Genomic DNA, 26,775 nt, shown 5'->3' on the forward strand with positions numbered 1-26,775 from the left:
GTGTTGTTTGTGCATGCAAATCTGTGTTCCTGAACTATTTTGATACATATGACGAGTATAAAATCATTGATAGATGTTCATAAGCCAGTCCCTCCAGGATTTCACGAGTTTTTTTTTTGTGATTTTTGCGATCAAAATGACTGATTTTGTGGTGGTCATTTCCAAAAATTTGTGAAAAAATGTGCGATTTATATATAACATTTACCATAATAGTATTCAGTCCTTCCAGAAAAACGCAGAGTTTTTTTGTGATTGTTGCGGGCAAAAATTGACTGATTACGCGGCCCGTTTTCTTTAAAAATGCGATGGAATATGCTGGATATTTATGCCATTTTATGCAATGAAATTGCAGGAATTTGCAAAAATTGAGGGAACTTGCAAAAATTGCGGTTTGATGAAAAAGAGAAAAAAAGTGATTCGCCCAACATCCTGTTCTCACTAGGCTAATGTAAGAGTCATTTCTTATTACTTCCTTTGATAAGCAAGCACACTACATCATAGAAAGTGCTGGGAATATTTAATTTCTCATCTTGTTTTATTTCAGACTGTAACGAGTGTGTAATACAGTTCAGTTAGGGGTGAAGAAGGAGACAGGATCGGCGAAACTGGAACTCGTACTGTTTTATTACTCAGAATCGTACAAACAAAAAAAAGGCGCGCACACAGCGCATTCACCGTAGCGCAGCTACAGCACAAGTCATTCACAAAAACTCTTTCCACGTTGATAACCATCCGGTTCTAGGGTCAACCTCACAGCACGGGCACGAGTTCCAGTCAGTTTCTCTCTCCCTCCTCTCTCCCAGTCTGCGGCCTTTACGGTCTCCCCGCTCCAATCACTGCAAATAGACACAGCTGTTCATCATTTGCACTTGACCTACTTACTCTCCGCGCAGCTCATTGACTCGTCTCTCACTACAGACGCCGCGAAAACCACGCCCCCCTACCACATACCCCCACCGCCCGACTCAGGCCGGGGAACCGTCCGGCCTGCAGCCTCCCCCCCCCCTCCTGGAGAGGAAGTCGGCCACCGCCATCTGCGTCCCCGGCCTGTGGACCACCTGAAACTTAAAAGGTTGTAACGCCAAATACCACCGGGTGATCCGCGCGTTGGTATCTTTCATGCGGTGGAGCCATTGGAGGGGCGCGTGGTCCGAACACAGGGTGAACTCCCGGCCCAGGAGGTAGTAGCGGAGGGTGAGGACAGCCCACCGTATGGCCAAACACTCCTTCTCAATGGTGCTGTACATCGTCTCTCTCTTCGAAAGCTTCCGACTGATGTACAGCACCGGCCGTTCCTCCCCCCCACCTCCTGGGACAGGACCGCGCCCAAACCCCTGTCCGACGCGTCCGTCTGTAGGATGAAAGGGAGAGAAAAGTCAGGAGCATGCAAAAGCGGGCCGCCGCACAGAGCAGCCTTTATCTGGGTAAAAGCCCGCTGGCACTGCTCCGTCCACTGAATCGTATCTGGAGCACCCTTTTTAGTTAGGTCAGTCAGCGGGCTAGCGAGGTCCGAATAGTTAGGTACAAACCGTCTATAATATCCCGCCAGCCCCAGGAACTGCCTAACCTCCTTTTTGGTCTTCGGACTTGGACAGGTTGCAACTGCAGCTGTCTTATCAATTTGGGGACGCACCTGTCCATGTCCCAAGTGGAACCCCAGATACTTTACTTCCACCCGCCCAATTGCACACTTCTTCGGGTTGGCCGTGAGCCCAGCTCTTCTCAGCGTTTTCAGGACAGCACGCAAATACTGCATATGACGCTGCCAATCATTACTATAGATGATGATGTCATCCAAGTAAGCAGCGGCATATGCAGCATGCGGCCGGAGAATTCTGTCCATCAAACGCTGAAAAGTCGCCGGTGCCCCGAACAACCCGAACGGAAGCGTGACAAATTGGTGTAATCCAAACGGCGTGGTAAAAGCTGTTTTTTCTTTGGACATTGGAGATAAGGGGATCTGCCAATATCCCTTTGTTAAATCCAGTGTCGAATAAAATCGAGCGGAACCAAGCCGATCAAGCAATTCGTCAATCCTCGGCATTGGATAAGCATCAAACTTAGACACCGCGTTCACCTTTCTATAATCCACACAGAACCGAACCGAGCCGTCAGGTTTCGGGACTAAAACTATCGGGCTTGCCCAGTCACTGTTGGATTCCTCTATTACCCCCAGGTCCAGCATTGTCTCTAATTCGTCTTGAACCACTTTTTTTTTGTGTTCCGGTAAACGATACGGGCGGCAACGTACTACGGCCCCCGGATCAGTCTCAACGTGGTGCTGAATGAGATTCGTTCGGCCAGGTAGGGGCGAGAACACATCCGCAAACTCTGTTTGTAAATTCTTAATGTCAGTGAGCTGCGAGGGTGAGAGGTGGTCGCCAGAGGGAGCCAGAGCGAAGGAATGGTGTTTGATATTCGCTTCTGGCCCGAGGTCCTCCTCTCCACCTACCACCGTCGCCAGCATCACTGCCTCAGCCTCAACCCATTTTTTAAGCAGGTTGAGGTGGTAAATCTGACGTCCCCCGCCCCTATCTGTTCGCACTACCTCATAGTTGAGATCCCCAACCCGCCGTGTGACCTCAAAGGGCCCTTGCCACTTTGCGAGTAATTTCGAACTGGACGTGGGAAGTAATACCAGGACCTTATCTCCCGGTGCAAATTGACGAAGTCTAGCCCCCCTATTATATTGCTGTCTCTGTCTGTCCTGGGCCTGTAACAAATTCTCCAAAGATAGCCGCCCCAAAGTGTGAAGTTTCGTTCTCAGGTCCAGGACATACTGAATTTCGTTTTTGCTAGCGGATGGTCCGTCCTCCCAAGTCTCCTTCAGTACATCCAACACCCCACGGGGTTGACGACCGAAAAGAAGCTCGAAAGGGGAAAACCCCGTGGAGGCTTGGGGGACCTCGCGTACAGCAAACAACAGGGGTTCTAGCCACTTATCCCAATTTTTGGCGTCTTCGTGAACGAACTTACGAATCATGGCTTTTAACGTCCGATTAAACCGTTCGACCAGACCATCCGTTTGTGGGTGATAGACGCTGGTGCGAATCGATTTAATGCCTAACAACTCGTAAAGTTCGCGTATTGTCTTTGACATAAACGCCGTGCCCTGATCGGTGAGGATCTCTTTCGGGACCCCCACCCGGGAGATTAAAGAAAACAGCGCGCTTGCGACACTCTTAGCTGAGATATTGCGAAGCGGAACTGCCTCCGGGTATCGTGTTGCGTAGTCCACTAAGACTAACGCAAAACGATGCCCTCGTGCTGACCGTTCTAATGGCCCGATGAGGTCCATGCCAATTCGCTCGAAGGGGACCTGCATCAGTGGAAGGGGGCACAAGGGTGCTTTTGGAGTGGCCGGTGGATTAACCAGCTGACATTCGCGACAAGACGCGCACCACCTGCGCACGTTCTCGTGAATGCCCGGCCAAAAGAATCGGCCATGAGACGGTTTAGTGTCGCCGTTTGCCCTAAATGACCGGCCATCGGATTACAGTGAGCCGCCTGGAAAAGCATTTCCCGACGGCTCTTTGGTACCAATAACTGGGTTGTATCCTCATTTGTCTGGGCGTCTCGGGCCACCCGATACAACCTATCTTTAATTATGCAAAAATAGGGGTAAGAGAGCGGTTGGTGCGGGTGGAGCCGCCGTCCGTCGATGGACTGGACCTTATCAAACGCATGTTTGAGCGTCTCATCCTGGGACTGCTCCAAGGGAAAATCATCGCGCTCAGAGAGAATATTTCCCTCTGACGCGCTCTGTTCCCCCGCCGCAGTGCCCAGAGGTCCCGGTACAGTGTCTCCCACCTGCACCAACGCTGTCTTCCCCCGCTGTTTTTTTCCCCGAGCGGCACCCGCACATAAAAATTTCAACAAATTCGTAAAGCCCGGCCAATCCGTACCCAAAATTAGCGGATGCCGGAGGTGCGGGTTAACTGCCACCTCCACACTATGCTTTTGACCCCGGAATAAAATTTTTACCGGCATTAAGGGATAACTCACCACGACCCCGTGCACACACCGTACCTTAACCATGCGGCTGTTATCCAATGCCCCAGATCGAATCAGGCTTTGATGAATTGAGGTTTGGTTACATCCGGAATCCACCAAAGCCTGATAAGTACCCCCCTTGATACTCACGGGTATCTGGTACAAGCCAGCTTGATCGGGGGCGGCCCTTGGCGCGTCGGGGACCCGGACCAGCGTCCCCACCTCCATCACCGGACAGCGATCAATAAAGTGTCCCGGATCCCCACAGCGCCAACAGGCCGGCCCGGGCTTTCCCGCTGTCCCAGCGGCGGGAAGTGGGGCAAGGGATTGGTGTGGGGAGAGCGCAACGACCGGAGCCGGGGAGGGGAATCCCCCGCCCGGTGTCCCCCCTTCCGTCATCCTCCCGGCCGACGGGGAGTCCCTCTGGCCGCCGGATCTCCATCGCGGCGCGAGCCTGGGCGCCGGCCCACCCCGAGACCTGGGAGAAGGAATAGTTTTTCCAGAGGGGGACGAGAGAGAGACTGGGGAGGGGGAGAAAAAAGAGTGGGAGAGAGAGGCAGATGGAAGGGGTTCGCCGACCCCCGAGCACGCCACCATGTGATCTTCCGCCAGTTGGATGGCTTGGTCCAGGGACGTCGGACGGTGGCACTGGACCCATTGAGCTGTTTTCTTGGGAAGCCTCGTGATGAACTGCTCCAGAACCACCAGGTCGACGATTGTCCCGACGTCCCTTCCCTCGGCCACCAGCCATTTACGGCAGGAGTCCCGGAGCTGTTGCGCCATCACGAAGGGCCGACCGGCCTCCTCCAGAGTCAGGGAACGGAACCGCTGACGATGTTGTTCCGCCGACCGGCCGACCCGCTGCAGAATGGCGCGCCGTAGATCTTGGTAGACCAGGAGACTGGAGACTGGCAGTTGGTGGGCGGCGAGCTGCGACTCCCCTGATAGAAGTGGGATGAGTCGCAGCGGCCAGTCTGTTTTGGGCCACCCCCGGGCCTCAGCTGTCCTCTCGAACAGGTCCAGGAACGCCTCCGGTTCATCCTCGGGACCCATCCTTGACACCGAGAGTGCCGCGGCCGATGTTGTAGCGGGGGTGGCCGCAGCCCCCTGGTCGAAACAGCTCCGGAACAACTCGCGGTCCTCCTGCTGTCCTTGAAGCAGCGCCTGGAAGCGCTGCTCGTGTTCTTCCTTAAAGGACAGCAGGGCTTGATGTTGTTCCCTCTGCATGGCCGCGAGTGATTGAATAATCTCCGTAAACGGCGAACCTGACGGGCTCGACATGGCGACGGCGGTCTCCTTCTTCCCGGGTTTCGGCACCAGTGTAATACAGTTCAGTTAGGGGTGAAGAAGGAGACAGGATCGGCGAAACTGGAACTCGTACTGTTTTATTACTCAGAATCGTACAAACAAAAAAAAGGCGCGCACACAGCGCATTCACCGTAGCGCAGCTACAGCACAAGTCATTCACAAAAACTCTTTCCACGTTGATAACCATCCGGTTCTAGGGTCAACCTCACAGCACGGGCACGAGTTCCAGTCAGTTTCTCTCTCCCTCCTCTCTCCCAGTCTGCGGCCTTTACGGTCTCCCCGCTCCAATCACTGCAAATAGACACAGCTGTTCATCATTTGCACTTGACCTACTTACTCTCCGCGCAGCTCATTGACTCGTCTCTCACTACAGACGCCGCGAAAACCACGCCCCCCTACCACAGAGTGTAAATAAGGTGTGGCCCCTTTAAGAGCTGTGCGCTCCCTGTTGAACTCTCTGCATGTGTGCGGGTAATTTCTGTTTGATGCTACTTCTTTTATCTTATGTTGTTTATTAAGTAACGATGTGACGGTAGAACGTGTGACACACTGACAGTTATACGAGTTGGATTTGTGAGATGTCAATCGCCTCCGTGAGTCTGTCTGGCGTCGCGTAATTGCGTCACTTCATAACGTTCCCATGGAAACAGGGGGAAATGGCTGCTCTTGTGTGAAGCAAACGCAACATTTTTCAACTTTCTGCTAAGATACATGTGACTTTTTTGCAACGAAAATGCGAGGATTATGAAATTATGCAAACCCTGCATATTTTGCACGGAAATCTGCAATTTATGCGGCGAAAGTGCGGCGTATTTGAAAAAATGCAGCCCCGGCATAAATATGCGGACTTTGGCTGATTTTGCATTGAATTCAGCGATCGCATAATCGCGTTTTTCTGGAGGGACTGATAAGCTCATTAAAACAAATACTAAGAAGAACAAGGAACTGGTGAGAGGCGAAACAAAGGAGGACAAGTTACTTTTATTCATGTAGGAAACACTTTTACAAATATTTTCTTACTCAGTATTTTTTTTTTACTGCTAGCAGGGGCACGGGAAGATGGTTTAGGTTGGGATATTGGGATGTTTACACTGTCAAATACAATAAAAGAGCCTGCATAGTGACAGAAAATAGACACAAACACAATAAGCTGCATAGCGCCTACCTTACACAACACTGCCGGTGGACTCTCTGCCCCTGCTCCTCCTGAGCCTCCCGGCTCACCTTTAGCACGCACCGACGAAAGCGCAATGATCGTGTACTTATTGTTGGGGATTTTAATGTTCATGTGTGTTGTCCTGATAAGCCAATGACAAAGGGGTTTCTAAACCTCATTGATTATTTTAATCTTGTGCAATCTGTGTCTGGACCCACACAAGAACATGGACACACACTTGTTCTTGTTTTATCAATTGGTTTGCTTGTTCTTAATCTAGAGATTTGTGACGTAGTGTTTTCTGACCATATGCCTGTATTATTTGAGACTGCTCTTGCCTGTCATACATTTAAACTTCGCGCTGCTACATGGCGCTGTCGCATGATTAACAAATTGCACCTTCAGCTTCAGACCCTTCAATCGCTGTCCCCTGCTCGGCTGATTTTGATCATTTTGAGCCGATTACTTTTTTTCTTTTTTAGAGGAGGTTGTTGGTCACTTGAAGCCCTGGGTTTCTCCTAATGATGCTGTCCCCTCTCGACTATTTAATGAGGTTTTCCCCACTGTAGGACCATCTGTGGTTGCAGTTATAAATAGTAGTCTGACCTCAGGTGTGGTCCCTGAAATTTTAAAACGTGCAGTGCAGTAGATCAACCTCTTATTAAAAAACCTGCGCTAGATCCATCAGTTTTTGCTAATTTCAGGCTTATTTCCAAATTGCCCTTCCTTTTTGTGCATAGTCAATTATTGGCTTTTTTGGACGATCATAATATACTAGAGGTTTTCCAGTCCGGCTTTAAAACCCTGCACAGCACCGAAACCGCTCTTTTAAGAGTTTTTAATGCTATCTTTTTAGTGACTGACTCTGTGAGTGTGTTATCCTTGTGATTTTAGATCTAACTGCTGCATTTGACAGAGTGGATCATGAAATATTGATTTCACGTTTAAAGGCAGTTGGTGGGCATCAGTGGCACATCACTGGAGTGGTTTAGGTACTTAGCGGATCAAACTTATTGTGTTAGCGTAGTTGAATATGTTTCCTGCTCCGCTCCTCTCTTGTGTGGCGTCCCACAGGGCTCTGTCCTCGGTCCTCTACTTTTCTCTTTGTATTTGCTTCCACTTGGTTCCATACTTAGAAAGTATGGCCTTTCATTGCACTGTTATGCAGTAGAGCCCGACCGATAAAGGATTTTGAAGGCCGATACCGATTCAAATATTTGTCGGTTTTAAAGTCCGATATTCCGATATATCGGCCGATATTTTTTTATTTCAGAAATGCGCAAACAAAACATTAACAGATTTCCCTAACATTAGTTATTTGTAGTTATTAATGAGTTTCAACTAAAATAATATGATAATGCATTTTTAAAAGAAACTTGTTTCTTTTATTGTCACAACAGAACAGAGGAACATCAAAATGTATTAAAGTTCTGATAAATAAAATAATAATTAGTCCCTACATTGCCTTATAAGCTACCTTATAATTACAATGTCAGCTTGGTTATCCCTTTACCTGCACTTTTTAAATTCTTTCCATCAAACCATTTTCAATCATCAGTTGCTGCCTGCCTTATAAAACCTACTATTTAGCGATTCTAAATCCATTACAGAACGAAAGTCTGCAACGCACACTTGGCGTCGTTGGATTTCACACACGTGTAAAAGAAAAGCTAACTTTTATGCACTGGATGTGTGGTGTATACACGAGTGTTGTTGAGTGGTGCCCTCTGGTGGACAAACTATACAACTCCAACACTCATGACATGGTTGAAGCGTGTTTCGACCGTTTTTATTTTATTTTTGAAATATTCATTTATCGGCCATTATAATTGCCGATATAGATAGTTTGGAAAATGCCGATAAATCGGTCTGGCTCTATTATGCAGATGACAGTCAGATTTATGTACCTCTTAAAAAGAAAAATGATAACTCTGTTGGACAACTACAATGACATAAAAGCCATCATTATTTTATCATTAATGATAAAAACAGAAGTGATGGTTTTTGGAGGCACCACTGGGACCTTGCCTATAGATCTGGGCTCCTTGGCTCCCTATATAAAACCTAGCACGACAAAGCTTGGAGTTAAAGTGGACCCTGAGCTTAAGTTTGACAGTCAAATTAAAGCTGTTGTCAAATCAAGTTTCTTTCATTTGAGGCAACTGGCCAAAATAAAGCCAATTCTGTCAAGACAACATTTTGAAACTGCAATCCACGCCTTTGTAACTACACGGCTGGACTACTGTAATTCACTATATGTGGGGGTTAATCCGTCTCCAGATGATACAAAATGCAGCAGCACGTCTTTTAACGGGCACACGTAAACAGGAGCACATTTTAGCTTCTCTACACTGGCTGCCTATTCAATTTAGGATCCATTTTAAAATTCTGTTATTTGCTTTTAAATCATTGAATGGCCTTGCCCCGCCATTCCTCTCTGAGCTTATACACTCGTATAAACCCGTCCGCGCTCTCGGCTAGAGCGCCTATTGAGATCAGGGGAGTGAGGTTTACTCGCACAGCAACTACTAGCTGGCCTCCGTTACACTTACAATAATATAACTTAAACTGATACGGACAGGCAGAACAGACACACACACTAAATACAACGTTAACGGACAAAGACTGAATGAACAGAAGGGAACTATGTCTATGTTTACACTGAAACGATCTGAAGAGAATACGCAAAAGTGGCGTTGCGTTATCACTTTTTATTCTGCGTTTAGACGAGCATTATGGGTGGGAAATCCGCGTGCATATGGCAGACTGATCTCATGAAGTAGCGTGTGTATGACACGCCAATTCGTATTTCCATTTTTGGCGTGCTATCAAGACGCATAATCGCCTTTCAGCGTGTTTATGAACACTGTTGACTTAACGTTATATAAATATATGACTTACCTCAACCCCGTCCCTAAACCTAACCGTCATGGGGTTAATGGCATTTATGACTGTTCCCTTACCATCCTAGGTAAAAAAAAGATATGACTTACCTCGACCCCATCCCTAAACTTAACCGTCACTGGGGTTAATGGCATTTATGACTGGAGATTTGACTGCGTGTACAGACACGCGGAATGACGCGGACGTTAATGGCGTAGACATATACGCATACACGCGGATACACGCGGATAGCTCAAAATGCGTGGAGATAACACGTCACCTGACTCGAAAGTGGCGTATATGTTTACGCAAAAGTCATGATGTCATGTTGCATATGGTGACGCAAAAGTGTGTGAAATTCGGTGTAGTATGCACTTCAGGTGGCTAGGTGGCGATGTGAAGCACTGCCACACAACAACACCAAGTCCGTGCACCTGCGTACAACCTTCACTGTCTAGCAGACTTGCGTTTTTACCCTTTAAGTCAAGTCAAGTCAAGTCACATTTATTTATATAGCGCTTTTCACAATACAGATTGTGTCAAAGCAGCTTCACAGTGATAACATGAAAGTAGCACAACACAGATCAACAACATTGCTAAACACTAAATAACCCCAACTGAGCAAGCTCAAAGCAAGCCAAAAGCAAGGCGACAGTGGCAAGGAACCAAAACTCCATCAGATTGGATGGAGAAAAAACCTTGGGAGAACCCAGGCTCAGTCGGGGGCCAGTTCTCCTCTGGCTTACATTCATATTGTTTAAATATAAATATTAAATATAAATATTGTTTATGAATAAAACGGCGCCATAACATATCGCAGGCGTTGAGTCGTCTCTTCACAGGCGTTGGGGCATCCGAAATCCCCGTGAGAGGCTGGACACAAAACTGGACCTGACGAACGCCATTTTTCTCGGGACAAGCGTCCCGAGATAACAGCAGAAAGGCAGATGGGAAATAATTAGCATAGCTGATGTTCATAATGATTTCCGTTATAACTCACAAACTCTCCGTAACCTGAACTCTCCGCAACCCAACCATACGCGCCGACCCGTTTGTCTAAAAGGCTGTCGAGCCCCACTGGTGCGTTGCGTAAGTAGGACTAGTATTGCGTTCCCTTTAGACGGGAACGTGGCGGTGGAGCGTTTTTAAGATTTTCATTTTTTTGAGTTTTTAAGCCCCAAAAACGCCATCAGTGTTCCCGTGTAAATGCAAACACAGATGAACATTGTTTGACAGAACACAGGTGATCCAGATGATGATGATGAACTAAACATACCCTGGTCCAGTGTCCTCCAGAGGATTTGCTGAGCTACAGAACGAATGCAAGACATCAGATCTAGCCTGCAATCATTATGGTCAAAGCACAGTAAATGGACAAGCTCTCGGCACAGACCATTGGCCATGGGTAATACAAACAATATAATCTCATGTGTCTCACTGACGCTTGGCTGGGAGATGATGCTCCCAACTGCAGTGAATGGATTTCAAATTGTGCATGAAAGCGAGAGTGGTAAGAAAATGGTGATGAAATGCAGTTTTTGTGAACGACAGATGGTGCAACCCAGGACAAGGCCAGTGTTCAGGCCCTAAATGCAGGCATATTCCCTTTTGTTAGAGTATTCACTCTCAGTTGTGTAGCTGTATGTTGACTCTTTACTCTTTCCCTGCCATTCTGTCTTTTTCCGTGTTTTCACTAATGTAGAGACGCATATATAACGCATCTTCTGAATAGTACTGAATATTGGTTCACCTCTATATGAGCCAGATATAAGAGTCCAGATTTGGCGTTTTTTGGTTTTTCATTCTGAAGCGAACCAGAACGCAGCACTGACACGGCCGGGTTACGAGGTTATGTATTTGCAATGTTACTTATAGTCAGTGGAATGTCTTTTGGAGAAACAACACAATAAAGCAGGGGTACTCAAGTTCAGATGCCAAGGGGCCCACATTTAAACCACATAAAATGTGAAGGGCCACAAATACAACTTGAATCGTAAGACTTATTTATGACAATATTTACAGTTTTTTACGGAGCCCCTCTAGTCCCACTTTGGTAAAAAATTTTAATTATAACTATCTTGTGGCCTCAAGATACTAACTCGTGGCCACAAGATAGTAACTCGTGGCCACAAGATAGTAACTCGTGGCCACAAGATACTAACTCGTGGCCACAAGATAGTAACTCGTGGCCTCAAGATAGTAACTCGTGGCCTCAAGATAGTAACTCGTGGCCTCAAGATAGTAACTCGTGGCCTCAAGATAGTAACTCGTGGCCTCAAGATAGTAACTCGTGGCCTCAAGATAGTAACTCGTGGCCTCAAGATAGTAACTCGTGGCCACAAGATAGTAACTCGTGGCCTCAAGATAGTAACTCGTGGCCTCAAGATAGTAACTCGTGGCCACAAGATAGTAACTCGTGGCCACAAGATAGTAACTCGTGGCCACAAGATACTAACTCGTGGCCTCAAGATAGTAACTCGTGGCCACAAGATAGTAACTCGTGGCCTCAAGATAGTAACTCGTGGCCACAAGATACTAACTCGTGGCCTCAAGATAGTAACTCGTGGCCACAAGATAGTAACTCGTGGCCTCAAGATAGTAACTCGTGGCCACAAGATACTAACTCGTGGCCACAAGATAGTAACTCGTGGCCTCAAGATAGTAACTCGTGGCCACAAGATACTAACTCGTGGCCACAAGATAGTAACTCGTGGCCACAAGATAGTAACTCGTGGCCTCAAGATAGTAACTCGTGGCCACAAGATACTAACTCGTGGCCACAAGATAGTAACTCGTGGCCACAAGATAGTAACTCGTGGCCTCAAGATAGTAACTCGTGGCCTCAAGATAGTAACTCGTGGCCACAAGATAGTAACTCGTGGCCTCAAGATAGAGTTAGTATCTCGTGGCCACGAGTTAGTATCTTGAGGCCACGAGTTAGTATCTCGTGGCCACGAGTTACTATCTTGAGGCCACGAGTTACTATCTTGAGGCCACGAGTTACTATCTTGAGGCCACAAGATAGTTATAATTATTTTTTTTTTACCAAAGTGGGACTAGAGGGGCTCCGTAGTTTTTACTTATTTAGAAATGCAGTTAATTACATGTCTTGTTCCTAGTCCTATTTAAAGTAAGCTAATATTGAACATGAAAATAAAAAATCTGGAACAATAAAGTGGATTAACAGTTTTCTAGCAACATTAATGCAACAATTGTTTTAAAAAAAAGTTCATACTCGTACATTAAAAACCTCCCTGCAAGGTAAGTCTTGCTAGTCTTTGTCCAATTCAAAGTAATACTGGAACATGAAAAAAATAAAAATAATGACATTTAAATTACATGTTTTAGACTCGGGGTGGCTCTACAAAGTTATTATTCATATCCTCCTACTAATACTTGGCCCACTAGTCCAGTACATCTAACTTTTAAGTTAGTCAGAATTCGCTCAATACCAGCTTTCAAATGATCCATTTTTCATGCGTTCGCCGTTCCGAACTAAACTGCCAGTAAGTGCCGATTTTGCAAGAGTGCCGCGAACTCGTTGACGTGATGACAGCTCGTCATTGTAACCGGAGTGCTTTTTGCTTACTTTCTGTTTATAACCCATTGACAATTTAAATCTACAAGTTTTGTTTTTCATGCTGTTAAGAGGACCATCAGCCAATAATTACACATTGGAGAGTAGAGATGCGCGGATCAGCTCTAATGTCACCCGAATCAGCTGTTAAAAACAAGACAGATGTTGTGCTCGATGTCACGCACGGCGATTTTTTCATTAGTCATTTTGTACCCAGCACACATTTGGAAACATTGAGGCACAGATATACCTAATACAAATAAAACAATGTTTTTCAAATCAAGCTGCATGCTGTCAGCTGCATGGCTGGCGCAGTCTTCACTCGAACGTGCGCGCACTTCAATCGCCGTTGCGGAGACTCTATTCATTCCTCTATTTAGCCTATATAAGTCCCATTAAAGGATTAGTTGACTTTTGAAAAAACTTTTGCTGATAATTTACTCACCCCCATGTCATCCAAGATGTCCATATCTTTCTTTCCTCAGTCGAAAAGAAATTTAGGTTTTTGATGAAAACATTCCAGGATTTTCCTCCATATAATGGACTTCAATGGGAACCGGATGGTTCAAGGTCCAAAAGACAGTTAATAACAGTTTCAGATGCAGCTTCAAATGTCTTTAAACGACACCAGACGATGAATAAGGGTCTTATCATGCGAAACGATCGGTTATTTCAAAACTTATTCCAAAAATGTAACTTTTCTAAGGACAAATGCTAGCCTTTCTTCATTCTGTGAGGCGCGTTTGTAACGTCACGTAATACGTAATTACGTTCAAAAGGTCACGGGCGACGTAGCCGGAAGTACAGAATCAAAATCGTCCGACATCGTTGTTTTACCTTTTAATTCCTTTTTTGTAAACGGCGTTTGAGTTAGTTTTCACGTTCGACCTATGCGTTCAACTTGTAAACACTGACTCTGTACTTCTGGCTACGTCGCCCGTGACCTTTTGAACGTTGTTTCCGGAAGAAACACAAACACGAACCGTTTTCTTCTCTTCAATGTACACGTAGCCTACTGTTCGCGCTCACCTCATCACCTTATTCACATCTCACCAGCGCACTTGGATCGGCGTTCGTAGATCGACTGGTAGAGACTATTTTTCAAAGATGGCTTCTTCCTGTATTCGCGAAGTTGACTGTGTGTATAAAATATCTTCTTATTAAACTGTTTGGACACTGACAAAGTTCTCAATGCTTCGGTTTGAATGTAGGGACCCTTATTATGCTGCCGTGTTAGTGTGGGGCTATTTTGAGCCTTGTTAGTGGTAATAACAAGCGATTTTTATTTGTCATTATTCTATGCCCCATATACTAGCATTATACTAGCGTTATAGGCTAAACTGTTTTTAGAGATAAAACTATTTACATTCGGCAATCATGAAAACAAAAATCTCAGATAACGGTTGACCAGGTAACAATGTGTAATTAGACCGAAGGTTGATTTTGCGCCGGAGTTGTCCTTTAAGTGTAATTTTAAGTTTATTTCTGAGAGCTACATAAGAAGTAGAATGAAATGATACTTTTGTATTTTTAGTTTAAAAGAAGTATAGCATGAATAAACAGCCCACTTCAGCCTTAAAGCAGGACTACAGATCATTATGAAGGGTTTCACAGGATTTCTCTTAGCACTTTGGATGGATGGATGAACAGATGAAGAGTGAGTGGAGGTGAAGTGTGTTTGGCGTTGCCCTCATGAAGAGGCTGTGATGGTCAGATTATAGAGGCTCTGTTCAGTAATGGCTCAGGCAGAGCGCCAGTGTGACGGGAACATTAAGGAACATCAGTAAATTACACCCACAGACGGCATGGACTCGCTCCAGGTGCTGCGGCCCCATGCCAAACTTACAGCAGAGAGCTGTCATATACAGAAATAAAGTAAAGTGCCGGAACGCAGTCAGAAAAGTTCATATGAGAGAGTTATGTGAGATATATGAGTTCATGTGAGAGAGTTAGAAAAGTTAATGCTGGATACTCACAACATTTAGATCTGACATCCTTTAAAGTTATAAGTGTGAATCCAGACGCTAGTGTTTTTATATCCGTGACTATTTTTGTGTTTGGTAACGGCGGACACTCTAACGTCGAACACAGCGGACAACACTGTCATTTCTGAAAATCCTTACCCTGGCAGGGGTTTTCAAAAATGTTCGGATTCAGTGACCTGATACTGCATTTCTGTGGGACCGAACGGCCAAACCGCGTAAAAAAAAGTGTGCGCCGTTATCCACTGTTTGACGTCAGAGTGTGTGCCGTTATCCGCTGTGACGCCACAATTACACTAGTTCAAGTTTTGTGCTAAAACAAATTGGATTACATACGTAATGCAAAATACATTGTTCTCAATTGATTATAGTTATATTTTTAAAGGACAACTCCGGCGCAAAATGAACCTTTAGTCTAATTACACATTGTTACCTAGTCAACCGTTATCTGAGATTTGTTTTCATGATTGCCGAATGTAAATAGTTTTATCTCTAAAAACAGTTTAGCCTATAACGCTAGTATAACGCTAGTATATAGGGCATAGAGTAATGACAAATAAAAATCGCTTGTTATTACCACTAAAAAGGCTCAAAATAGCCCCACACTAACACGGTAGCATAATAAGGGTCCCTACGTTCAAACCGAAGCATTGAGAACTTTGTCAGTGTCCACACAGTTTAATAAGCAGATATTTTATACACACAGTCAACTTCGCGAATACAGGAAGAAGCCATCTTGGAAAAATAGTCTCTACCAGTCGATCGACGAACGCCGATCCAAGTGCGCTGGTGAGATGTGAATAAGGTGATAAGGTGAGCACGAACAGTAGTCTACGTGTACATATTGAAGGGAAGTAAACGGTTTGTGTTTGTGTTTCTTCTGGAAACAACGGATCATATGAGATTCTGCACAGTTCAGCGCACTTGGATCGGCGCTCGTAGATCGACTGGTAGAGACTATTTTTCAAAGATGGCTTCTTCCTGTATTCGCGAAGTTGACTGTGTGTATAAAATATCTTCTTATTAAACTGTGTGGACACTGACAAAGTTCTCAATGCTTCGGTTTGAATGTAGGGACCCTTATTATGCTGTCGTGTTGGTGTGGGGCTATTTTGAGCCTTGTTAGTGGTAATAACAAGCGATTTTTATTTGTCATTACTCTATGCCCCATATACTAGCGTTATACTAGCGTTATAGGCTAAACTGTTTTTAGAGATAAAACTATTTGCATTCGGCAATCATGAAAACAAATCTCAGAGAACGGTTGACCAGGTAACAATGTGTGATTAGACCAAAGGTTCATTTTGCGCCGGAGTTGTCCTTCAAGTGAGGTGTCAGTTCCTGCAAATCAGCATATTAGAAGGATCATGTGACACCGAATGATGCTAAAAACTCAGCTTTGATCACAGGAATAAATTACATGTTACCATTTTCACATAGAAAACAGATAAAAAAAACAAAAATTACAGCCTCAGTGAGCAGAACAGACTCTTTCAGGATCTTACCGATCCCAAACATTTGAACGGTATGGGAATAGGCTCTATTTTGGGAAGCTTATTTCAACTTATTTAAATTTATAGCAGTTATGAAATCTTAACATAAGTGAAGAGTTCAGATGCAAGAGCCTCTAAATGCCATTTGAAATTTTCTTCTTTAACCCTTAAAGACCTAGACCATTTTTGGAGCACCTGCACCGCTTGTTCTTTTCTTTGTTTTTCTAACCCATTATAGCAGTCAGCATCAAGTGCCATATATCATTTTTATCAGGAGAACTTGAAGTTTCAATCTATCTCATTTAAATAATCCAATTTTACATTTAATTTGTCTTAGAATGGATGAATTTACCAGATTTAAGAAAAACGGCAGCATATTTGTAGTGATTTTTTTTACTCAACTCAAACAAATCCTCATGAAGTTTGGATTTTTTCCTTTAGAAAGCTGTACTTGGATATTTTACATTTCCAGATGTAATTTTGACTACATGCAACAATCCCTAAGCAAGTTCTAGGTATTTATTACAACATTATTATAGGCGATTTTCAGTGAAAAGCATTGTTTCAGTGAAAACAGTGTTTTTCATACTGACAATTTAGATGTGTCCAAAAAAGTTAAGGAAGTAACATAAATAGAAACATTGTAGTAGAACAATGAAGCAAAAAAAAACAAACAAAAAAAAACTTATATATAAATAAAACTTATATATATATATAAACACACACACACACACACACACACACACACACACACACACACACACACATACATACATAGCCTATGAACTACTTTGACTTTACCTCTGTTCAAATTTCTAAAGAAAGATGCTAATTGGCCGTGCAAAAGACCAAGAACTATATTTATTGGTTGAGTAGATGATAGTTTTAACCAATCTGGGGATGGGGTGGGACTAAGCATTAACAGTCATTTATGATTGGCTCAGAGGAAAAAAACGCACGGGTTTCTTTGACGAATCAATGCTGATCAAAACTTGATGACGCAATCACATTCACTACAGAGCTTCTGAATGTCCAAACGCGATTAACCCGATATCACAGAAAAGCCGCGAATCTCCTCTTTATGGGACTTTTTAAGGCATACGGATTGGAGCAGCGGTTCAAAAGTTATTTAACATTTAAGAACAACAGTTATTTTTATAGGTATAGGTCTTTAAGGGTTAATGATGATTTTTATCAAGCTTGTATATTTAAGTTCAGTAATTTCACTTAAATGGCAATGATAATTACCTATTAATTGTTATTTAAGTGAAATTACTGAACTTAAATATACAAGTTTGATAAAAATCATCATTAAAGATGAAAATTTCAAATGGCATTTAGAGGCTTTTGCATCTGAACTCTTCAAGTCTAAATGGTGAACAAACCCTGTTACAGAGGTCCTGCAGCTATTGAAATAACTGAAATAGAAGAATAATGAGGTTTTCATTCACTGGAGGTTTGCGCACCTGTGTGTGTGTGTGTAAGTAACTCACTTCCCATGGGTTTGAGCTGCTTTAACAGTGTTTATTAGTGCATGCAGCCCAGTTTCACTCAACAGTCTCTCTCTCTCTCTCTCTCTCTCTCCAGGAGAATGTGGAGGGCCGTAACTGTGACCGCTGCAAACAGGGATATTATCATCTCCGTGGTGAAGACCGTCAACATGGATGCGAGAAGTGCTACTGTTCTGGGCTGGCCAGCTTGTGTACTGAATCCCACTGGGACTACAGTAATGTAGGAGACAAGTGTGTGTGTGTGTGTGTGTGTGTGAGAGAGAGAGAGAGGGGTCTCGTTTCTCATTAGTAACTCTATCTCAAATCTCTGCTTGGCTAGTGGGATTCAGTCTTATTAAGCAGTAATGGCTGTTCTTACACACAAATGCACACACAGGCCATTCACATTCACATATTTTCCAGTTTAATGAGTGAATAAAAAGTTGCTGGTCATCACGTTTAAAAGCGAACTGTCATAAGCACAGTCTTTACACTAAAGGGAAGAGTGTTTTAAAGCGTGAAAGGTTAATAGTGTATGGGGCACTTTTTGCTTCAATTTGTGTGTATGAATTTGTGTACCAGTGCCACTGTTGTGTGTGTGTGAGAGAGAGAGATGGCTACCAGCATCTGTCTGCACAATTAAGCTGACCTTGAGTTGTGTTTTCAGAGCTCTGCTTGCTTTAATTACGGCCAGTCGTGTGTGTGCGTGTCCATACGCTGCCCATGCATGTGTGAAAGAGTGTGTTCTGTGGCTTTAATCTTATTGACATTCATGAAACTGTCTATTCACACACAGTCTTACTTACACTGTAAAAAATATTTTCAAGATTTTTTTATCACAGCATATTTTCTTTTGTCAAATCAACTTAAATAATTTATTTAGTTCAGATAACATATAATTTGGAGTTTCTGATGGTTAAATTAATCTCCTTCATTGTATTTACTCACTTTTTTCAGTTCAATGAACTTAAAATTTTAAGGCAACCAGGTTACTTACTTTTTTAAGTTAAACCATCAATATTTTTTTACAGTGTAGAAATGTGATGCTAAACTACACTGAAATAAGAAGTCATCAGCCTATTGTAGAGAAAATGTTTATTTTGTTATCAGGTTTATACACAGAACAGTGTACCCTTTTAAATGGGGGACTATTACTAAGTCATGTGCGATTGTGTCTTTCAGCTCTTATTCCAATTGTATATGTCAAGCTCAGGCATTTCTCAATGTCCTTTCCAAATGGGAAGCGGATGAAGAGAAACAGTCAATAATGTTCTCTTGTGCTAATAAGCTTTGAAATAAAGTGACAATGACATGAAATCAATAACTGCTAAATTTATCCAGGAACAGATGCAGGGGTTAAATCTTTTAATTTCTCACATTACATTCAAGTAACTAAGAAGAAAACTAGAGTACATGCCATCTGTCCAGCGTACTTGAAAATACACCTTTAAAACACCTTAAAATACACAATAATTCCTATGAATTACCCATGTACCATGAGAAGGGAACTAAACGCTGCGTCGATGATGTCACTTTGGGGAATCCCTTCACGCCAGCGCTCCTGGAGTCACATGTGCAACTTAGTCCAATCTTGATTGGTGCAACGTCATCCTGTGACGCGTGCGAATGCGGACACTATAAAGAAACCAGCACCAAGGGAAGGGAGAAGGGAACGAGACGATGGTTACATGGGTCGATGACGACACTTTGGGGAACGATATGCCCACTTTACCATGCTGACAAAAGTCTGTCCCAGTGTAAAATGAGGCACAGCTCAGGACAGGAGTGCTTGTGACCCCGGGTTCCACAGGTATGGGGCAAGCGTGCCGCACAAGCCCTCAAAAGTGAAGCCAAAACGTCTCGATCGCCCCCCTGTGACCGGTCCTAGTATAGCTCATAACCCCCGCCTCCCCATGTTATTCAATTGGACGCGAGATCAACTAAACAATTAAGGACTGGGTTCATTGGAAATCGTTGTGCCCCGAGGAGCCGTAGGCGGCGGGGTTGAGGGATCTCATCAGGACCTCTTTCCTGAAGCCCCTTTCGTCAGAATAACGGTCGCGGTTGGCGGTTACAGCCGCGGACTCGGGCGAGGACGTGACAAAAAAAAATATTTTAATTAAATTCGGGCGGGTGGCGGGCGGTTGAACCAAATCACAGGATGACATTGCACCTATCACGATTGGACCAAGTTGCACATGTGACTCCGGGAGGGATTCCCTGAAATTACATCATCAATGCAGCGCGAGTTCCCTCCAAAGGGAAATGTCTGTGTAATGATTATTCAAGAGTTAGAACAATAGATGAAGTACAACACTGCAGGACATTGACGTTCTGACTACAGATATACATACATATGACATTTACATTAACAGTTATTATTATTAGGAGATTTAATTTACCTTCAAATATTCATATTGTACACAGTACTTTTCAGGTCAAGAGTCAAATCAATATGCCACTTCAGTATTCAGTGACACCAACTATTGATTATTTAATTCTTGTAAAATCAACATTGACATAGTTTTTGCCGATTTATGTAACTAATAAGAACTCCTGAAATTGTAGTTCCTACATATTTATCTGTTAACAGCAGAATCTTAATGGGATACTTTGTTATGAGGTTATGAAATGCCAAAAGAGATTAAATAAATTTGCTGAAATGATTCAACATAATTTTTTTTTTTGACTTAACATTTTTCCATATTATTATTGCCCCAATCTCAACACCGCACTCACAACAGTCTCATAAATCTGTGTTTTGGTGTGTTTGTCTGCAGGTGATGGATATGTCTGGATGGTATCTGACAGGAGCGGATGGGGAGGGGCTTGTGTGGGCGGAGCCTAGCAGAGAGGCGGCCCACCAGGTCACCGTGAGCCAATCAGATGCTCAGACTCACCTGACAGCACCCTACTACTGGAGCGCCCCGTCTGCTTACCTGCACAAGAAAGTGAGTCTGGTGTGTGTGTGTGTGTGTCTGTGATGGATAGGTTTATGTCTAGGTTAGTGTGTTTGTACAGTATAAAAACCATTACGTCTATGGAGAATCCCCATAAAACATGAAAACCCAATGTGTGTGTGTGTGTGTTAGTATTAATCTGCTTATAATGTGCTGTAATGATGTCCGTCACATGACCATAATACAGACATCATTCATCATCGTTATGTTACAGGCTCATTTAGCTTTGCCCTTGAATTAACTTTACTGTCTACAGGGGGAGAGAGAGACAACCGGGGACTGTAAAGATGCGCATAATGGCAGTATGAAATATTAAATCAGATGAGTATACAGTACTGATATGGAAGCTTGTATCCGCCACTGAATAAAAAAATATAATAAATAATTGTGACTTTTTTTCTCACAATTGCGAGTTTATATCTCACAATTCTGACTTTATTTCTCCGAATTGCGTGATATAAAGTCGCAATTGCGTGATATAAAGTCGCAATTGCGAGTTATAAAGTCAGAATTGTGTGTTATAAAGTCAGAATTGCGAGATATAAAGTCAGAATTGCGAGATATAAAGTCAGAATTGCGAGATATAAAGTCAGAATTGCGAGATATAAAGTCAGAATTGCGAGATATAAAGTCAGAATTGTGAGATATAAAGTCAGAATTGCGAGATATAAAGTCAGAATTGCGAGATATAAAGTCAGAATTGCGAGATATAAAGTCAGAATTGCGAGATATAAAGTCAGAATTGCGAGATATAAAGTCAGAATTGCGAGTTATAAAGTCAGAATTGTGTGTTATAAAGTCAGAATTGCGAGATATAAAGTCAGAATTGCGAGATATAAAGTCAGAATTGCGAGATATAAAGTCAGAATTGCGAGATATAAAGTCAGAATTGTGAGATATAAAGTCAGAATTGCGAGATATAAAGTCAGAATTGTGAGATATAAAGTCAGAATTGCGAGATATAAAGTCAGAATTGCGAGATATAAAGTCAGAATTGCGAGATATAAAGTCAGAATTGCGAGATATAAAGTCGCAATTCTGAGAAAAAAAGACAGAAGTGTGACTTTTTTTTGCGAGTTTACATCTCGCAATTCTGACTTTATAACACATAATTGCGAGTTTATATGTCGAAATTCTGACATCTTTTCTCAGAATTGTGAGATATAAATGCGACTTTATAACACGTATTTCTGACTTTATATCTCGTAATTCTGACTTTATATCTTACAATTCTGACTTTATATCACGCAATTCTGACTTTATATCTCACAATTCTGACTTTATATCTCGCAATTCTGACTTTATATCTCGCAATTCTGACTTTATATCTCGCACTTGCGACTTTATATCTCACAATTCTGACTTTATATCACGCAATTCTGACTTTATATCTCGCAATTCTGACTTTATATCTCGCAATTCTGACTTTATATCTCGCAATTCTGACTTTATATCACGCAATTCTGACTTTATATCTCGCAATTCTGACTTTATATCTCGCAATTCTGACTTTATATCTCGCAATTCTGACTTTATATCACGCAATTCTGACTTTATATCACGCAATTCTGACTTTATATCACGCAATTCTGACTTTATATCTCGCAATTCTGACTTTATATCTCACAATTCTGACTTTATATCTCGCAATTCTGACTTTATATCTCACAATTCTGACTTTATATCTCACAATTGCGACTTTATATCTCACAATTCTGACTTTATATCTCGCAATTCTGACTTTATATCTCGCAATTCTGACTTTATATCTCACAATTCTGACTTTATATCACGCAATTCTGACTTTATATCTCGCAATTCTGACTTTATATCTCGCAATTCTGACTTTATATCTCGCAATTCTGACTTTATATCTCGCAATTCTGACTTTATAACTCACAATTCTGACTTTATATCTCGCAATTCTGACTTTATATCTTACAATTCTGACTTTATATCTCGCAATTCTGACTTTATATCTCGCAATTCTGACTTTATATCTCGCAATTCTGACTTTATATCTCGCAATTCTGACTTTATATCTCGCACTTGCGACTTTATATCTCACAATTCTGACTTTATATCACGCAATTCTGACTTTATATCTCACAATTCTGACTTTATATCTCGCATTTCTGACTTTATAACACGCAATTGCGACTTTATATCTAGCAATTCTGACTTTATATCTCGCAATTCTGACTTTATATCTCGCATTTCTGACTTTATATCTCGCATTTCTGACTTTATAACACGCAATTGCGACTTTATATCTAGCAATTCTGACTTTATATCTCGCAATTGCGACTTTATATCACACAATTCTGACTTTATATCTCACAATTCTGACTTTATATCTCGCAATTCTGACTTTATAACACGCAATTGCGACTTTATATCTAGCAATTCTGACTTTATATCTCGCAATTGCGACTTTATATCTCACAATTCTGACTTTCCATCTCGCAATTCTGAGAAATAATGTCAGAATTGCGAGAAGTAAACTCACAATTGTGAGAAAAAAAGTCAGAATTGTGAGATAAAAATTCGCAATTACCTTTATATTTTTCATTCAGTGGCGGAAACAAGCTTCCATAGTACTGATCTGTCCCAGACAGACATTTATTTATTTCAGACAGTAATATACATCAGAGGGTGTTTAGCCGGTGTGTGACCATGACTGGGAAAACAGGGGAAAAGACATTCATCTTCGATTACAGAAGTTTAAGCCAAAATTTACTACATTTAGACCTTAAAAGATTTAACAGGTCATGAGCACATCACAGCAAGTGCTTCAATGCATCATCATGCACTCGTTCAGAAAGTATAAACAAATGTACCAGCTTATAATATTTACTTTGCTGTGTCCAGATCCATTGGATGAGTTTATTATAAGCCAGACACTAGCGTTCACTCTAGTAGGGCTGTAGTCAACCAAAGAAATCCTTAGTCGAACAAAAAAAAAAAAGACGGGATGTCTTGATTGAACATTTTTTAACAGTTGTCATATAGAGCATTTATAAAACAACAACGAAATATGGCTTTAGCAAAAGCACACTGCTTTAAATGAAGGGACCGTAATAATCATGTCTTAACAATAACTGAAACTAAAATCTGATTCATCTTTGGGAAACAAAGGCTCAAATTGAGCCTGCATTGAAATCTAATTGATCTTTGGGAAACTTCAACTGTGATGTGAATAAGGGGATGTGTTGATTCCTGTGTAAACATGTGCAGATGGATGTGCTGAGAGCTTTAAAAAAAACGCACCTCAAGCTATCAACTAATCCTCATTCATACTGTAACATTTCTTGGGGGATGGAATAAAGACTAGGAAAGACTCAGAATTTGCACTGAGCAAAATTATTAACCCAACACCCATTTTTCACGAGTTTAACTCAAAGATCTATTTGATTTCCATCAAATATTGTTTAAAATATTGGATGGGTTATCTCGGCAAAGGAGAAGTGCTCACTAACACAGATTTAGACAGATTTGTGAACAATATTTGAGGGAAATAGGCCTTTTGTGTTCATAGAAAAAGAGTTCAGCCAATGCAAAACGGGGGCGAAAACAAAAGTTTTGTGTTTATAATTTTGTTCAGTGTACATTAAGATAGCACTGTAAACGGGTTCAACACTAATTCATGCGCAACTCACTGCTAACTCACTATAGTCATGATTGAACATTTGAGGAATCATGAACAAACCCTAAACACACACACACACTTGAGAACTTGACAAGTCAGTGAACAAGATGAATATGCATATGCTTTCCCTGAATATTCAGACGTGTGGTGTGGGAAGCTGTTAAACCGCGGACGTTCTTTGACCTCTGAACTCTCTCCACTGCTAATGATGCCATTAGTCGGACTTTAAAGCCACTGTCAGCATTCATCTAAAAGGCTTTTCATATCCAGGTGTATTAGGCTGTACATTTAATTGACTTTTAAAGTTTTAAATGAAGGATTCATCAGGTTGTGCGTCACTGATGCACTTAGAGTCGGTTACACGTGTTAAAAAAGCGTCATCATATTTCACAATAATCCTAGAGCAATTTTTTAGGATCATTAAGATTATTTGCATTGCGACATTATTTTCACTACACATTGTCCACCAAATTCCCATAACTATAAAGAAAAAGAAATAGTGAAAAACAAAAAAAATGGACCATATTTTTTATGCAAAATATATTACTTCTTATTTTTCCCTTTGCTTTTGTGGTATAATATGACCCAGACACTTCTTCATGAGATTCACTGTTATTTATACTTGCAATAATGCAGACACTTTTATAAGATGGATCACTTTAGTTTTTATGGCTATGAGTCATACTTGTTTATTTGCGTGACTCTGAAACGGTGAATGCTTTCCTTCAGAAGACTGTCAGAGTGGATTTAGATTGACACGATTAAACACACAAGACACATTTGTAGACATTTTAGTGGTTATGTGAAGTTATATATATATATATATGTTTGCTCTTTACATTGAGTAAGCGCATATTTGAGAAGGTGTCTGGTAATACAGTTTATCTCTATGGCAACAGCTTTCTTTTGTTAAGATGATGTTAAATTGGAGACCAGCTCGTGCTTGCCTCAACCGAGGGTTTCAGACGCTTTCCGTCGAGAGTTTAAATTGCTGTGGAGAAAGTGCACATTACCTGGAAATTGTGGGTCTTTACAACGTTCGCTTACAAATTTCACACATAGATATGGAGATTATGTGCAATTGTGGGGGAAAAAAAAAAACATTCTTTTCTTGGACATTAATTTATGCGTATCGTTAGCTCAAACTTTGCTGTGACTTTCAATTTTGATATGCCATATTGAAAAATAAATTTGACATTATAATATTCCCTAAAATTTGATTTTTAGTGTGGTTTCAGAAAATGACACATGCAAATGCCCCATTTCTTGATTAAATGAGATCACACAAAGGGTTTGTCATGTAAGTTGTGATATCTTGGCATGGCCTGGAAAGGTACTTTATGTAACCCATAAAGACTTCTGGTCCTGGACTGATCAGCAGCGTTCCAGTCGTGTTATATTGAAGCTTCTGGTCCTTGACTAGCTACTGGATGTATACAGTGTTGTGCAAGTTACTTCCAAACTGTAATACATTAGGTATTACTTGTTACTGTTATTTAAAAGTAATTCATTACCTTATAATATTACTGTCCCAGAATTGTAATGCGTTACATTACTCATGTATTACTTTTGAGTTACTTTCACCAAAATAACTAAGTAGAACTTAACTTTTGGGCTGTAACGATATGCAATATGAAACCGAAATCGCGATTCGCCACACGACTACACAATCGAGACACACCTCTTCCAACTCCAGCGTTATTCTCCTTACCATCCATATCCAATGCTGCCTTATCTTTAAATTAGGCTATTAGTATTATTTGAAGTTAACATTATAAAATACGTAGACCTACAACACAAAACTAGTTGAGGATAAATTATTTAAATTGGGGAAGTCCAGCATTATGGACATGAGATTTGCAGTCAAAACCTGAAATAAAAATTCTCAGAAAATACATGTATTGAAACGAAAATAGTCTACTTCCTTAAAGGACTCCAGACATTAGACAAATATCAGTCTATGTTTTATTTTTAATATTAGGGAAAAGACAAAAAAATAGGAGGCAAAATACATTTTTTGTAATTCTGTTAATTACACTGCGCAAATCGGATGAGGAAGGGTTGGCTCTCCGGTCACCATAGAACTTGAAATATTCATTTTATTTTAGTTTTCGTGTTCGCATTTATGAGGAAAAAACAATGTTACAGACGCGACCGCTCTGAACCGGCACTAAAAGACTGCTTTAAAACTTTCACATAGTCTGTTGCCTTTAAAAGCAGACAATACACTGTAATACAAGACTCACTGAACATCTAACGAGTAAAATATTACTGAAAATTGATT

At 41.9% G+C, this 26,775-nt stretch overlaps 2 protein-coding genes across 5 annotated transcripts in view; one reads left to right on the top strand and one right to left on the bottom strand.

The window, feature by feature from the left end:
* lama2 (laminin, alpha 2) overlaps nt 1-26,775 on the top strand; it is a 303,798-nt gene that overhangs the window by 90,595 nt on the left and 186,428 nt on the right. For all 4 annotated transcript variants that reach the window (XM_089118335.1, XM_089118333.1, XM_089118331.1 and 1 more), the window contains exons 11-12: nt 17,980-18,123; nt 20,663-20,833. In XM_089118335.1, the coding sequence (XP_088974461.1) occupies nt 17,980-18,123; nt 20,663-20,833 (315 nt within the window). The remainder of the gene's footprint in view (nt 1-17,979; nt 18,124-20,662; nt 20,834-26,775) is intronic.
* Nucleotides 786-5,468, bottom strand: LOC120476531 (uncharacterized). Its single transcript, XM_089118336.1, has 2 exons — nt 4,144-5,468; nt 786-836 (listed from the first exon to the last, which is right to left on the bottom strand). The coding sequence occupies exons 1-2, from the start codon at nt 5,272-5,274 to the stop codon at nt 834-836; spliced, it is 1,134 nt and encodes a 377-aa protein (XP_088974462.1). The 5' UTR covers nt 5,275-5,468; the 3' UTR covers nt 786-833.

This window comes from Pimephales promelas, chromosome 13 (genome assembly GCF_988280905.1).
Source record: "Pimephales promelas chromosome 13, fPimPro1.hap1.1, whole genome shotgun sequence".
Classification (NCBI taxonomy): Eukaryota; Metazoa; Chordata; class Actinopteri; order Cypriniformes; family Leuciscidae; genus Pimephales; species Pimephales promelas.

Coding starts and splice junctions, on each gene's coding strand:
- LOC120476531 (XM_089118336.1), bottom strand. CDS start 5,274: ATGTCGAGCCCGTCAGGTTCGCCGTTTACGGAGATTATTCAATCACTC.